This window comes from Medicago sativa, chromosome 5, assembly GCF_051527215.1.
Source record: "Medicago sativa cultivar Bolivia chromosome 5, Bolivia_mono, whole genome shotgun sequence".
Lineage (NCBI taxonomy): Eukaryota > Viridiplantae > Streptophyta > Magnoliopsida > Fabales > Fabaceae > Medicago > Medicago sativa.
Genome location: NC_140753.1, coordinates 21,836,021 through 21,852,567, shown reverse-complemented (window position 1 = coordinate 21,852,567; position 16,547 = coordinate 21,836,021). Strand labels below are relative to the sequence as shown.

At 33.5% G+C, this 16,547-nt stretch overlaps 1 protein-coding gene across 1 annotated transcript; it reads right to left on the bottom strand.

Annotated features, from left to right (window-relative positions):
- Positions 1–4,026: 4,026 nt before the first annotated feature.
- On the bottom strand, positions 4,027–4,623 carry LOC146921004 (uncharacterized). The gene has a single exon (XM_085711229.1). The coding sequence runs from the start codon at positions 4,621–4,623 to the stop codon at positions 4,027–4,029; it is 597 nt and encodes a 198-aa protein (XP_085567355.1).
- Positions 4,624–16,547: the final 11,924 nt, after the last annotated feature.

Sequence of the window (16,547 nt, the reverse complement as noted above, 5' to 3'; positions counted from 1 at the left end):
GGAAGCCGGTAGGCACCAACACCAGGACTGCCATCACTTTCAGCAACATCACTTTCAGCATGCTTGGGCCGATAGGGAACAAAAAACATGCGTTCTAAAACTGATGTCCAACCCTTAATAACTTTATCCAACCGTTTGGTTATAAACTTCTTCACATGAATCTTTTAAGCTGATACAATTCTTCAGGGATGTCTAGATCAAGATACTCAAACTCCAGGTTTGGAGAATAGGCAATCTATCTCCAGAAGGAATAGCAAGAAGAACATCGTCTTCTTTGTGTTTCTTTTCACCCATTTCTTCCATTTCGGCTAGTAAGGCTGTAAACAGTTTCATAGAAGAAAAGACTAATGACATGAGAATGTAACGAGCAATTGTGCCATGATCACCACATATGTTGAAAGTTGCATTGCATTCATGATTCAAAGAATGGAGTACCACTAATACGGTTGGAACCTAGACTCTAGAGAAACCATGTTTTGTTGAGACAAAAATAAAGAAGTGAACAAAATCAAGCCAAAAGACAGTTAGTGATGAAAAGAAAAGATTTCTCTGTTCATATATATGTTTATTTCAAATGGCCCAAGTAAAGGTAAGCAAAAACTCGAATGTAAATTAAAAGAAAAGAGAAGACATCAACCACAAAATTTCAAGATGGGTTAACAAAGAAATACACATTTTGGTATATCAACTCTTTGATAGTAAATTTGAAAGATCTCTTCAGACGTAGGTCAATTTTGAGCCTGGATGAACAAATATCTCTGTGCTTTTAATTCTTCTCATTTATCTTATTGTTTAATGTATGTTTGATCTCTTTGATTTTGTTGCTGCTATTGATGTGAATTTTGATCTGAAATCACAACAATAATGATCAATGACTTCTTGTTTAGTTTTGCATTGGAATTTGCTTTCCTAGTATTTATAGGAGTAATGATATATATTTTTGGCTTAAATATGTGTCCTGTCCCTGTAAATAGGCCTCAGTTGAATTTTAGTCTCTGTACTTACTAATCCTCCCAAACCTTTCCTGCAATTATTAATCACTTAAAATTTGGTTCAAATTAAGTTAATCCGCATACGTGGCAGGTGATTAGCGACGTGGCGCTCAAGTGGCAAGTAGTGACTGGGTTTGTGTCAGGCTGACTCAGCTTTTGGGACACGAAGTTCCCATTTTGCCCTTAATGAATCCTGAGACCAGCGAAAGGACCATTTTGCCCTTAATGAAACTAGACAAAAGTGAAATGACTTTTACACCCTTCTTCTTCTTCCTTCTCCTCCACCACCACCAACTCCATCTATCTCTTCCACCAACATCACCACCAACAACATCGATTCAATGAACCCAACAACAACAACAACAACAACAACAAAAATCCCATTTCATCTTCAAATCTCATATCAACATTATCATTTCAAAAACACCATTATCATTTCAAAAACATATGGAAGAGTGTTGAATCTTTACTTGTTTACATTCATTTCACAGTGAATCTCAATCACATCGTAATGTGGTTAATTCACTCTAAACTGAACCTGCAATTTCACCTTCACAAACACAATCAATCAAATTTCAATTTCAAGAAGAAACAACAATAATCGAAACTCGTTGTCTCTGAAACAACAACAATAATCGAAACTCGTTGTCTCTGAACCTACAATTTTACTGGAACTCATTCCTCCCCGACGATTTTTCGTGTTCGCCGATGCCGGTGTGGCTAACTGCGTTGTTATCAGTTTCATCAGGCTATGGCGCTGGACGATTTTCCGTCTTCGTCGATGGTGCTGGTAGTGAATCGGAATGAGGAGACAAAGTTGGTGCTGGAGGTGAAGTTTCCGTAGAAGGAATCGAATTCGGAGAAGGTGATTTTATCGATGAATGCGTCGCCGGTGTCGGAGCAGGAGAATCTGCCGATGAAGCGATGTTAACCAGGAAAGAAAGAAGAAGGAAAACAAGAGAGGATCTTGCAATTGCAATTGAAGAATTTAACGTCATTGATAAGATTGAATTTCAAATTTCATGAATGGAAACCAGAGAAGAAACAACAACAACAATTATTCAGAAACACCTTAACGTATTTCCTATTTTGATTTATTGATTGTGTTTGTGAGAGGGAAGATTGAATTTCAAACCAGAGAGACAACCTCAAAATATTTCCTTCAACGCCATTGTTGGATCTGAATTCTGAAATTGAGTTTCTTAAGGGGGAAATTCGTGGAACAAGAAGCAAGAAGAGAGGGAAGAAGAGGGAAAGCCAGGGTCATTTTCGTCATTTTTCTGTCTCAGGATTCATTAAGGGCAAAATGGGAACTTCGCGTCCCAAAAGCTGAGTCACCCTGACACAAACCCAGTCACTACACGCCACTTCAGCGCCACGTCGCTAATCACCTGCCACGTAGGCGGATTAACTTAGTTTGGACCAAATTTTAAGTGATTAATAATTGCATGGAAGGTTTGGGAGGATTAGTAAGTACATGGACTAAAATTCAACTGAGGCCTATATGCAAGGACTGGACACATATTTAAGCCTATATTTTTTTTATTTTGGTATCATGGACTAACGATATTTTGACATCAAAAGTTTGATATTAAATAAGATGTTTTTTGAATTCACAACAATATTGATAATTTCCTTCTACAATGTAGTTGTACTCTCGGAGAAAGTTTAGATTCAAGTTATACTTTTTTTTTGTTATGACAATGTGATAATAGTCTAACAAAAAATTGATGTATTTGGTCAACATTTATATCAGATATATTGAATTTTGTTGATCCAATTTTCTTAGGACAGTAAATTTTCTTGAAAATAATATTTCTTGTTAGAACCACAATAATTTTTCTAAAAAAATATATTTATTATTTATTATAAATAAATGCTTATTTTGAATTATATGTTAAAAATATGGAAATTCTAACTTGTGTCATTAGACACATATTAAGATTCTTAATAGAAAATTTTGTTTTAAAATTTTAACAAAATTCTTTTAAACTTCTAAATTTTTATTGCTTAACATGTAATCTTAAGATAAAAAAAAGAACATTAAACTTATTTGTATGATGCAACAATTAAAAATGACCTCAAGAAGCCTAAAAAATATTTTTCTCAACTATAAAAGAAAAATAATTTTCTCGGACTAGTTTAAGGTCATTTCTGTTCCTGCATATGTTAGTAGCAGTTAAGGATTCTAACCAACACTAACTGCTAGTATAATTAAAGGATAAGGAGTGGGCTCCTCAAAGACAAATAACTGCTTGTAGACAATTTGTCTCTCAACAAGTTCATCAGTAAATTTCAATGTTCATTGTCAACTAAAAAAATGACTAAATGAAATTTCAAAGTTAAAAGTTAAAACTATTAGATATGTTCCTTCAAAAAAAAAAAACTATTAGATATGCATTTAGTTAGGATAACTTGTTAATTCGTATATAGCTCACATTGTTAGCTCATTTCTATCATCTTCCTCACTTTTATATTTTCTCACTTCCCTTTTATGGAGTTTTTACTAACAAAAACTTTTAAGTAATGTTGACATTAAATAATTTTGATGTAGTCACTGCAGCCACCAATTTCATCACCATTTCCCACATATCCTCTGATTACTGTTGAAAGTGATTAAAGGCAATTTCTCTCTAGATTTGTAGGTAATGATTAAGTCGCACAACATCTTGAAGCTTAAATAGAAGTACATAATTTTAAGTGTTAGAAAGAGTGAATGGCACCAAAGTCATATGAAGAGGAATTTATGGCTTTATCAATTTAACCTGTTTAACAAGTGTATATATGTCAGTTTGCCAAAAGTTTATATAAGGGTAATTTAGACATTATATTTTTAACAAATATTTTTCTAACTTTTGTATAATTTATTGAAATAGAATAACAGAGTTCAATAATGCTGAATGAAACATAATTCTTCTGTTTGTACAAATTGAAACTACATAATACCAATTAAGGTTTTGAATACCAGAAGAGCAATCACATTTAAGTATATATTTTTGTACCTGATGAAGTCTTTTTTTTGACAGGAACAAAACTATCTCATTTCATTATCAATAAGATTTTCGATACAATCAGGCATCTCAATAAACAAATGGAAACTAGGTAAAGATGTGGCAGCCCTAGCTAAACTATGAGCAACCTTATTTGTTTGTCTCCTAATAAACTCAACCTGGGAGTTTGTAAAAAAAGACGAGAATGATCTACGACATTCTCTGATAATAGCTCCAAAATCAGATTCATCTCTACGATTACTATGGTAGCTATCCACTACTTTTTTAGAATCAAGTTCAAAAATTACATTATTTATGTGCAAATCCTTTAACCACCGAATTGCTAATAACAAACCCAAAGCTTCACCTTCATCAACTTTAAGGATAGGAGAAAACCATTCAGTTTTGGCTAGCACGAAGCTTCCTTGCTCATCTCTGATGCATATGCCAATACCGACTCTATTAGTTGCCGATGAGAACGCAACATTAACGTTACATTTAAATCTACCAGCATCCGGCTTCTTCCATGTATGAATTTCATTAAGCTGTTGCTGAACTATCGTTCTTTTACGATAAACCTGCGCATTTTGCCAGCTGTTTAGCAAATTTGTACCCCTTGCACGAACTGCCACTCGTAACATTGACTCATTCCTCCATATCAGATCATTCCTTTGCTTCCATATTGACCAAATGGTACAATCAAACACAGCTTGATTATTCTTGCTTAGTTTATGTAAAGCTTTGAATATCACAGAACCCACATTTAATCAGCACATAAAAGGAGTCATTTCACATATAACACTAGGGGTACATGCTTTTCTAAACCAGCATCTCCATAAACTGCAAAATTTTCCTCTTCAAAGTCTCCATTAGGAGACAACTCACCATCCTTTTGAATTATCACAAAAGATATATTTTTGTTCAAAAGATATATTTTGAAATAGTACTGAAAACGATATGTCCAGTTCTATTTTGTCAAAAATGAAATCTTTTTAAACTATTTTATTTTTGTTATGAGTGTTATATTTTTGAGTTGATATTATATTTCAAAAGTTATTAAAAGTTGTTTATTATTTGTTGTTGATTTAACCATGTGATATTTACTTAGTCAAAGCCTTATTTATCAAATTTATTTTATATTTGTTTTTGTAACGGTTGATGCTCGACAGTTTGGTCAAAGGCTTAAATCACATTCCCTATTATTATGCCTATTTTTTCCTTAATATAACGAACAACACAACTCTCAGTGATGTATCCTTCATTTTTCTTTACACGTCGTACTTACTACAATAAGTAGTCATTGCCATCACAGATCTGCACACATTATACACACAAACATACTCTTTCACTTTATGTTTCTCTTTACACAAATTATTTTCCCTCATTCAAGATATTGAGTTTCTGGGTTACATCTCCTGATATCTTTGAGATAAATTTGAGTTGTTCTGTCAACTCCGGTTATTATTCATAACGGGCAGAACTGTTGTATTCTAAGAGGATATGCGCTTATGAGGCGGATAAAATCCTCAAGGACAGTGACTATGTCACGCCTCAGGTTAGATAATGGTTTATTGTTTTGCAGGTTACATGAGTTTTTGATAGAAGATGTTGATAGAGTTGTATCGGTGTCTAATTATACAAAATTTCAATGACAACTAAGTTTATTTATCTCATTTTTCTTTATATTTGATTTATGTGTATATATTTACTTTGATTATTATTTAGAGATAATTATCATGACTAATTTTTACAACAATTAGTACTGGATATATTATTTTTGACAAAATATATCATTCTTTTGTGATAAGTGACAAAATATATCTTTCATTCAATATTGAAAAAACTACACACTTTTCATGGTTTGAAGTATGAAACAATGAGGTTAGCGGGTTTTCTTTTGAAAGTATATTGATGAAGAACGAAAATCATATCATATAAGAATAAAAGTAGGCTAGAAGTCCTAGCTCAACCGGCAAATGCCGAAATTGCAAGGCCGGACATCGTGACCCGGGTTCGAACCCAGGACCTCACAGTTGTGTGTGAGTTCAATTTCAGTGGTTTACCCCTTCATCTAAAAAAAAAAAAAAAAAAGAGGTGCAAAGCAATTTATATAAGGAAATGATGGGAATGGTTGTATATAACACCCTATTTCTAATAAGCGGTAAAACGCGCGAATACATCAGACATATTCTAGAAATAGATGCTACGTCTTCGAATAAACCACAAAACATACATGCATAAAGATCATGTTACACAACATAGCAGTGGAACAGACATATAATTCATAAAACATCTCCAAATATCAACATGATACAAGTGTATCCTCCAAATCTCGAATAACAAAATATCTCAACAACTCCGAAATACATAGTCAAAATAAAACAAAATGCAAGAACTATCCTAAATCAGAGCCCTAATCTAGACACTTGCATGAAAAAGAGGAACTCCACTCCTCGGCATCATCAAGCAAACAACTAAGCATCCTGCACTCCATCTACTCGTCCATACAGAAAGGTAGGTGGTAAACCACTGAGGGTTAGCATTACATCATCATAATCCATGAAAAACATTTATCATGAACATTGGAAATGAAAGAATATATTCAAGAATAACAATCCATACATATATTCCCAAGTATCCACACACATGCATAATATTCTTTACCATCATTCCAAGTTCATCTCAACAAGTGTATCATACACATATCTCAAACTCACCTTGTCAATCAACAATTAACCCTCAATAATTCAATCCACAATTTACAGTTAGCAATCAATCATAAAACACATTGCAATGTAATTCAATCCACCAACAGTTTATGCAATGATTCTAGACTCATCTAGATGCATGTGGTACAAATCACCTCCAGGTCGTCACCTTCGATGCAACAAAAACATCGTACTCACCTCAATTGGATATAAAATCTGCCACCATCAGTCTTGGATATAAAATCCACGACCATCAGTCATGAATGCATGAACATATGACTCAACTACAAATGCATATGTCCACACAAACAATAATCACCTCACCATCACCAATATTTGTATATATGCAATCATCAACAATTCACCACCAATTTAACATATATACAATCACCAACAACATCAAAATCACACAACATGAAGTTGTCACATAAATACACCACCAATCATCTTCACATAACATATAACAATTCTCCATAAAGGATTCACAATCAATTGGTTCTCAAAAGTCATCTTTAGTCAAGTTCGTCTCTCAAAATCACAACAATTAAATTAATTGAACATTTAAGTCAAAACCAAGTAAACAAGCTCAATTGCCTATGCCTTGTATTCTCACAATCCACATGTGTGTGCAGTAGAGGTTACGTAAGCATTTCATCGGCCAAATACGACGAATTCATAAAAATCACAAAGTTCGTCTCAATTATCATTTTTCAAAGAATTTTCCAATTTCTAAGTAAAAACAAGTAGGTTTACTACCTCACAGTTTAGCCACCTTAGTTGCACTCTTAAAAATCAAGTTTCAAAGATTAAAAACATTCCACAAGGATTGGGTCGACTTAGAACTAGTTATGCGGGATTTTCGACAAAACGTTTCAAGAGTATTCTCCCCATAACTTGCAAACCAAAAATCGTATTCAAGTCAAACCAACGCCCTTAGAAAGATAAAAATATTATCTACAATTTTCATGTTTGTACCAAAAACCAGTTCACGACTGAAACGAGCGAAAAAGATGCAAGAGTGCAAAACAGGAACCCTGGCCTATGACAACTCGCCACTGCGAGTAGGTCTACTCGCCACTGCGAGTTATGACAGTCCAGTCTCGGGAAAAAGAGCCATTTTCGCCCCAAAACCCCAATTTTGACTCCCCAATGCCCAAATTTGATCCCAAGGTTCATCCAAACATTTCTAAACATGAAAAGACACACAAATACATATCAAATTTGTCCTAAAACATTCTCTAAACAAAAATCATCATTTGACCCATTTTTCATCAAAATTTCAAAAACAACACAAGTTCATAACAAACTTCATCATTATGATTACCCAATGTTATAATCATCAACATCAACATCTCTCAACCACAACAGCAACTAATCATGATGAACTTATCAACAATTTATCACAACAACACATCATATCATCATTTTTGGACAAAAATGCAAAGCATACATATAACCACAACTTAAGCATGTAATTTCATCATCAACAACTCAATTAACATTTAATTTACATACCCAAACATTGCATCAAAACATGTACACGAATTTACAATCAATTAGGCTCAATTCAACAATTTCACAAAATGGGTAAAAAGAAAAAGATGTGAATTATGGTTGAAATCTAACCCTCTTACCTCTAACACCAAGATTTTCTAACCCAAGCTTCAATTTAGCTCCTAGGTGATGAATCCCCTCTTTGCCTTCTAACCCTTGTTGTTGTTCTTCTCTCTAGCCTCTATCTCTTCTCTTCTCCAATGAAATGAAATGTGAAATGTTTGTAAAACCTAATTTCACCAACATCTAGAGTTTATATACATGCTCTACTCAATTGGGCTTATCTCTCAAACCTTAATGGGCCTAACCCATTTCTATTCTAACATCCAAAATGTCACTACTCACTTAATGGTAAATTATAACACTAACGGTCACTTAACGGTAATTAAAATAATTACTACACCTTTTTGTAACTTGGTAAAATAATACTCTTACTAAGCACTAAAAATAACCTCCAACAAAATTACAAAATTGCCCCCAAGTCCAAAATGACTAAAATACCCTTCCAATACCGAATTGTACGAATCCCAACCAAAATACACATATAAACACATATAACACACATAAATAAATAATAAAATAAAACTAGCTAAAATCGGGCTGTTACAACTCTCCCCCACTAAAAAGAATTTTCGCCCTCGCAAATTACCTGAAGGAAACAACTCTGGATACGCAACCCTCATTCTACTCTCCGATTCCCGAGTGGCACTCTCACCGGTCGGTCCAACCCAAATCACTTTAACCAAAATGACCTCCTTGCCACGCAAACGCTTCACTTCACGATCCTCAATCCTAACTGGCCAAGTCTCAACGGTCAAATTATCCCTTACTTCTAAATCATCCACTTGAATCAAATGAGACGCATCATACACATACTTCCTCAATTGAGACACATGAAACACATCATGAAGATTCGACAAAGATGGCGGTAACGCAATCCGATACGCTACAACCCCAACCTTCTCAACAATCTCAAACGGTCCAACAAAACGAGGAGTCAACTTCCGACACTTCAAAGCACGACCAACACCAGTTACAGGATTCACTCTCAAAAACACATGATCACCAACCTGAAACTCAAGGCCTTTCCTCCTTTTATCATGATAACTCTTCTTCCTACTCTGAGACGCTTTCATCTTCTCTTGAATCATCTTAACCTTCTCGGTCGTCTCTTGCACAACTTCTGGTCCTAACAAAGCACTTTCTCCTGACTCATACCAACACAACGGAGTTCTACACATCCGACCATACAAAGCCTCAAATGGTGCCATCCCGATACTAGAATGAAAACTGTTGTTGTAGGTAAACTCAATCAACGGTAAACATTCAATCCAACTGACACCTTGCTCCAACACACAAGCTCTCAACAAATCTTCCAAACTCTGAATAGTCCTCTCCGTCTGACCATCAGTCTGGGGATGATAAGCAGAACTCAACCTCAACTTAGTTCCCAAAACATCTTGCAAACTCTCCCAAAATTTAGAAGTAAACCTCGGATCCCGATCCGACACAATACTAGAAGGAACACCATGCAATTCCATAATTCCTTGGATTAGAAGTGATTGTGGTGTCTTCTTTATCATTCATTACCACAATTCCATAATTTTATTTTGCTTTTATTCTTATATGATATGTTTTATGTTCTTTATCAAGTGGTATTCAGAGCACAATTTCGTTTGGAAAAAAAAATTTGTTTCAATTTTGAAATATCTTTCCATTGTTACTTATCATTTCTTTCTTCATTTTAATCTGAGTTGAGTTGTTAAGAGTGGGGGGAAAACATAAATGAACTCGATGGCGGTGGTGTTGCGCTGAAAGAGGAGAGCGATGGTTGGTGGATGGTGGTGGTGCTGCTGCATTCATGTTGTTTTAAGATATAAAAGAAGAAAATGTGTGTGTACTTACGATGTTGGGAAAGAAAGGAAAGGAAACATGGGCTGGCTGATAGAAATTAGAAAAGAAAACTAATAGGCTCTGCACTGATAAAAATAAAAAAATAAGGTTGGGCCATTGTGCCTTGTTCAGATCTGCCCATAATTAGGGGCATTCTGCTCTTTATCCAACAATTTTTGCTCGCTCCCAACTGAAAAGACCAAAACGCCCCTACATGAGTTAACTCACGCTAGTGTTAAATCTATGTGAGTTAACTCACACTACGTGCTGTTTTAAGGCCAGGAAGAACCTTATTTTCTCATTTCCCATCTAAAGTCCTAAAATCTCTCAAATCACTTAAATCCGAAATTCCTTTAACTTCAAGTCAAACAACACTCCAATAACAAGTAAGTTTTCATAATCAAACACCAATAACTTATTTATATTTATATGTTAGATTTTTCCTCTTAAATTATATATATTTTTTTAGTTTTAGGGTTTTATTTAAATTTTGATTTTTTGCATGTGATTTATATGTTTTGATGTTTGCATGTTTATATTGTAGTTATGAGTTTTAGAGTTTTGTTTAAATTTTTATTTTTTGCATGTGATTTATATGTTTAGATGTTTGATTTTTTGCATGTGATTTATATGTTTAGATGTTTATATGTTTATGTTGTAGTTATGAGTTTTAGGGTTTATGTATAATTTGCATTCTATGTGTTTGAAAAAATGTTTGAATGAGTTTTTCATTGATTGTTTAATTTTTTATGGTGTAGATTTGAAACAATGACCGATTTGTTCAATGCTTGCGTACGCTTCAACGATGGAAATCCTCAGATGTTCAAGGTTCGGTACATTAATGTCACGTTAAAAGGTCTCACAGATCAACTCGATGAAATCAACCAAAGACTCAACCCCGGAGACACAAGGAGAGTGGAATACATTTGATATGAACGTTCAACGTTGGACGAGGGGAGAATAACGTTCAGTCGGCTAGAATTAAAGAACGACGACAACGTGAGAAACATGTTCTCGATTTTTGGCAGCACATCATGTTCTCGTGGATCGATATGTTTGTCACATTGCTTAGATCAACTGAAGATATTCTCAACAGTTTGATTCCGCCAGAAGATCGTGATTAGGTAGGGAATGCACCTTACAACTACAATAATTGTCTTACCTCTGAAATTAGATAAGGTCAAACCTGTTAAACAACAACTCTCAAGCATTCACCCGGAAGTTCTATTGTTCCTTTCAAAAATTAGGTAGTGTCTTTATTTTGTTGGAATTTAAATTAAATTCTTGTTAGTTTGCTGAAGATGTTGGTATTGTGTCTTATACTGAATGTAGTGATTTGCAAGCCCCTTTGAAAAGTCAAAAGATTAAGAGAACACAACATGTCTTCTGCAGAATCAACTATATAGGTTATCACATCAAATTCCTTCATATAAGATGAGGGTCACAAAAGGGAATGCACCTCTAAGGGGTTCTTTTGAATTAGATCGTGCTCCTCTATCAATTGAAACCAGTCAGTTGGCAGGGCAGTAAGATTCAATTCAAAACAACCTCTTGGAATGCATTCCTTTATGTGATGATGGGAATGCACCTCGAAGAGGTTTCTTTGAGCTGGATCGTGCTCATCTGTCAATTGAAATTTGTCAGATGGTAGGGCAGTAAGATTCAATTCAAAGCAACCTCTTGGAATACATTCCATTTTGTGATGACTCATTCTATATGAAGGAATTCAATGTGATAACATATATAGTTGATTTTGTAGAATACATGTGTTGTATTCTCTTAATTCTTTTGAGCTTTCAAAGGGCGTTGTAAATCACTACGCTAAGTATAAGACACTTCAATGCCAATATTTTCGGCAAACTTTCAAGAATTAAATTTAAATCCAACATCATGATGATACCAGATATATTTAGGGAGAATGTAATGTAATGTGTCACTTATTTATTTATTCAATACGCAACTTTATTCGACTTGAATTTATTCGAATTTATTTATTTAATACACAAATTTTATTCGAATTCACGCTGGGTTTAATTAGTCTTTATTCAAATTTAATTATTTAATACGCAACTTTTATTCGACTTGAATTTATTTATTTAATACGCAAATTTTATTCGAATTCACTCTGGGTTTAATTAGTCTTTATTAGAATTTATTTATTTAATACGCAATTTTTATTTAAATTCACTTTATTTGAATTTATTTATTCAATACACAATCATAAAATAAATGCAAATATAAACAAAAGTAAAGGAACAAAAATAATAGACATAAAATCTCATTTTATTAATATAATAGATACATTTACAATGGGGTAAAACTAAATCTGCGTAAAAAAAAACCACAAGAAAACAAACTTGCCTGGGGTAAAGTTAAATCTGCAGATTTAGTTTTACCCCAAGAAGGGGTAAAACTACATCTACTTCATTTTACCCCAAGAAGACTGGTCACCAATCATCTCCAATTCAAAGCAACCTCTCAAGATTTTCAAAGACGCCTTTTTCTATGCAAGGTCAAGGATGGAAAAACAACATTGTTGTTGTAGAAGAAAGAGAAGGGAGGAGAGTGAGGAGGAGAGAATGTGAGAAATGGCGTCAGAAACAGTGAAGAGGATGAGGGTATTTATAGGTGGTTTAGGGTAACATAGGCTTTAACAACACCTAATGAGGTCAAAAAACGTGTAAAAACTTATAAAAAAAACGTGTAAAATCAATTAAAATACATTGACCACTGTAAAAAAAAGTGTTCTTGGTGCATTAACAACCGGCCATCCTGCGTGAGTTAACTCACGTCACCAGCCAAAGGTGCATGAGTTAACTCACGTTGCATGCATGGGGAGCGTGAGTTAACTCACGCATGAGCATTTTGGTCTTTTCAGTTGGGAACGAGTAAAAAGTGTTAGGTAAAGAACAAAATTCTAATTTGGGGGTAGGTTTCTTAATAATACTAATGTAGTGAAATCACAATCAGGGTCGGTATCTATCAACCAAAAACCTTCAGGTAGTAGATTAAATATAAGCAAAACAAAGGATAATACTTTATCAGATTAATTGCAATATTGAAAAACATATAAGACTGACTCATGTAAGAAATTCTAGGGGGACTACCAGATTTACACTTCTTGAGCATTTGCTTATGCAAAATTTTCTAATTTTCTTGGTATTGGTGAATTAATATGGCAAATGTCCACTGTCGGTTGATTTTCCAATAAGGAAGATGGTATGAGGTGGGTTGTACACTTGTAGTTGTAAAGAGGGATGAATCCATTGTATGTCTATTGTGTTCCGTCGTGAGTCCTTCTCCATCAGAGGGGGATGGTGTACTTGTGAGTGTGCTGACACTCAAATCAGTGAATGGTCAAGAGAGTGAGACAAATAATAGGGTAAAGAGTGATATATATGATCCAACACTCCACATTAGTATTCATAAGAAATAAGTAGGGTTTTTGGTTGTTAGACGTTTACCTAAACATTGTCCTCAACGGACACATGTAGAGATATGGAGGTAGTCACAACATTGGATCCAAACTGGACGGTCCAAACCACGATCCATATTAGGATTTAAGGCGTGTTCATGAGATGATCCACCTTAAGTTGGATTTCAGCTGGACCTCGGTACTGACTTGAATCCTAACCCGAATTGAGCCTCGACCCAGTCTGAAACAAAAGACATTGGTTGCATGTCATCACTTTAAACGATGTGAGACTTCAGCTTCTGCATATCTACAGTAGCCTGCTCAAAATGTGCATATTGTGAAACATATAGATCTCACTCTTTCCACACACAAAGTGGAGAAACATCAAACTTGCAATATTAAACAACAGGACACCACGAGTACCGACTTGAAGCTTAATTATGAAAGAAAAGAAAATTATATTATCAAATAACTAGATGCTCAAAGAGCAAGTCTCTTTCTATCAAAAATATTAATGTAGGTTTTTTTATGAGATGAAGTGTTTCTATCAAATATTTTTTATTTTATATGCAAATTAGTGATTAAAAGGTTAAAAAAGATGAAAATAAATTGATTTTCTATATCTATGACATAAAAGAGGAGAAAAATATTTTTCGATATTTATAACATAAGAGGGGAGAACAAACCATTTTTCTATATTGAGTAAACTACACTCCTCTCTCTTGAAAGAAAGTCTCATCCCCTCTTATGTTAAACTATACACTCCCCTTCCCACATATTCAAAACATATTAGAAAATATTTCACTCCCCACCCCTGAAAGAATTTTGAATTGTACATTCCCCACTCCTCTTATGTTAAAATCTACAATTTCCTCCTTTAATAATTTTTTTTATTTCAAGTAATTTATAAAAAAAATCGAAAAACACTCCGAAGAAAAATAGTAGCGTGGATCCACTTTAATATAATTAGAATTCAAATTCGTATTTTTCTCTATTTTTTATTCCCAATTTCATAAACATGTTGTTTTAAACCCCATTATAAATTATAAAATATAAAACAACACAAAATAAAATTAAAATGAGTGAAAAATTACTAAAGTCGATAAAATATGATTATTTAAAAATGAATTCTATATTTTAAGTTATAAAATTAATAACAAAATATTTAAATTTAATCATCAATGACATTTAAATTACAAATAAAGGATTTTTTTCCTTAACTGGTGTTTTAAAATTAGTAGATATCGTAAAATTATTTATTTATTTTAAAATATATTAAATTATAGTGCATATTTAATTATTAAGGGAGGGGATTGTAATTCAAGCATCTCATGGGGGAGGGGAGTATAAGTTTTATTTTTCAAGGGAGGGGGAATGTATATTTTTACTTAAAAGGGGAGAGGAGTCTAATTCAATCTTCTTTTAGGGGAAGGAAGTGTAATTTTCTCTTCTATTTTAAGAGTTTTATCGAGGGCACTATAGGCATTTTAGTTGACATTAATTTAAAAGTATTAATAATAAATTAATTAATTTAAAATTATTAATAATAGAAGAAGTAGATTCAAAACAATAATAGTGTGTGTAACAAAAAAAACAATAATAGCGTGTGATAGAGAGAACTTCTATTTTAGCGTTGAGTTGAGACACACAACACACATATATACCATCTTCCCTTTCATTTCTGTTTACTCAACAACACAACCACACCACCAAAGAAAAAACTTAATAACCACCATCTTCCCTTTCATTTCGGTTTACTCTACCACACAACCAAGCCACCAAAGAAATCTCTGCATTGATGCAGAAACGGAAGAACTTAGGTGAGTCAACAACCCAAGTTAACAACCATGTAAACATTGATCCACTCTCTCTTCTTTCCTAATTTTGATGTCACTAACGTATGCCATATTTTAACTTCTAGACTAGTAGTATGTATAATATGAAATTAGTTAAACCTTGCTATGTTATTTCGCGGAATTTGGTCATGATTTTGCCTTATAGAAAACTATAAATTATTTAAAGGAGACATTTATATTGAAAAAGATTAGTTTAAGTGACATTTATATTGAAAAAAGTTAGTTTAAGTGGAAGTCATTTTTCATTTGGTGATGGACCATAGAGTTTTAATTGACCAATATTAATAATGACTAAAAAAGTAATCATATGTTTTTCTCTTATTAAGCGGCAACTAGGAGATGGAATTACCATCAAAGCTCATAAAAACGTTTGTGGAGAACATTTGGGCATGGGTGGAATTGGAAAATGGCAGTGAACACATAACATAATTCTGCTGTTTTATGTCATAGATATAAAAATAATAATTTATTTTCATCTTTTTAAAAATTTTAATCACGAATTTGCATATAAAATAAAAGAGGAGAAAAACTATTTTTCTATATTTATGACATAAGAGAGGAGAATAAACCATTTTTTTATATTTTAAGAGTTTGATTGAAGACCCTCTAGACATTTTGGTGGACATTAGTTTTAATATATTAATTGATAATAGAAGTAGTAGATTCAAAACAATAACATTGTGTGAGTTTTAATACATTAATTAATAATAGAAGTAGTAGATTCAAAACAATAACAGTGTGTGTGATAGAGAGAGAGAACTTCTATTTCATCGTTGATGCACACAACACACATACCGTCTTCCCTTTCATTTCTCTTTATCGAGGGCACTCTAGGCATCTTGGTGGATATTAATTTAAAAGTATTAATAATAGAAGTAGTAGATTCAAAACAATAATAGTGTGTGTAATAGAGAGAGAACTTCTATTTCAGCGTTGAGTTGAGACACTCAACACACATATATACCATCTTCCCTTTCATTTCTCTTTACTCAATAACACAACCACGCCACCAAAGAAAGGGAAAGCAAAGATGCAGAAAAGGAAGAACTTGGGTGAGTCATTAGCCCAAGTCAACAGCCAGGTAAACTTTTGATCCACTCTATAAGTTTTAACTTTTAGACTAGTAGTATACATAATAT

Coding starts and splice junctions, on each gene's coding strand:
- LOC146921004 (XM_085711229.1), bottom strand. CDS start 4,623: ATGTTACGAGTGGCAGTTCGTGCAAGGGGTACAAATTTGCTAAACAGC.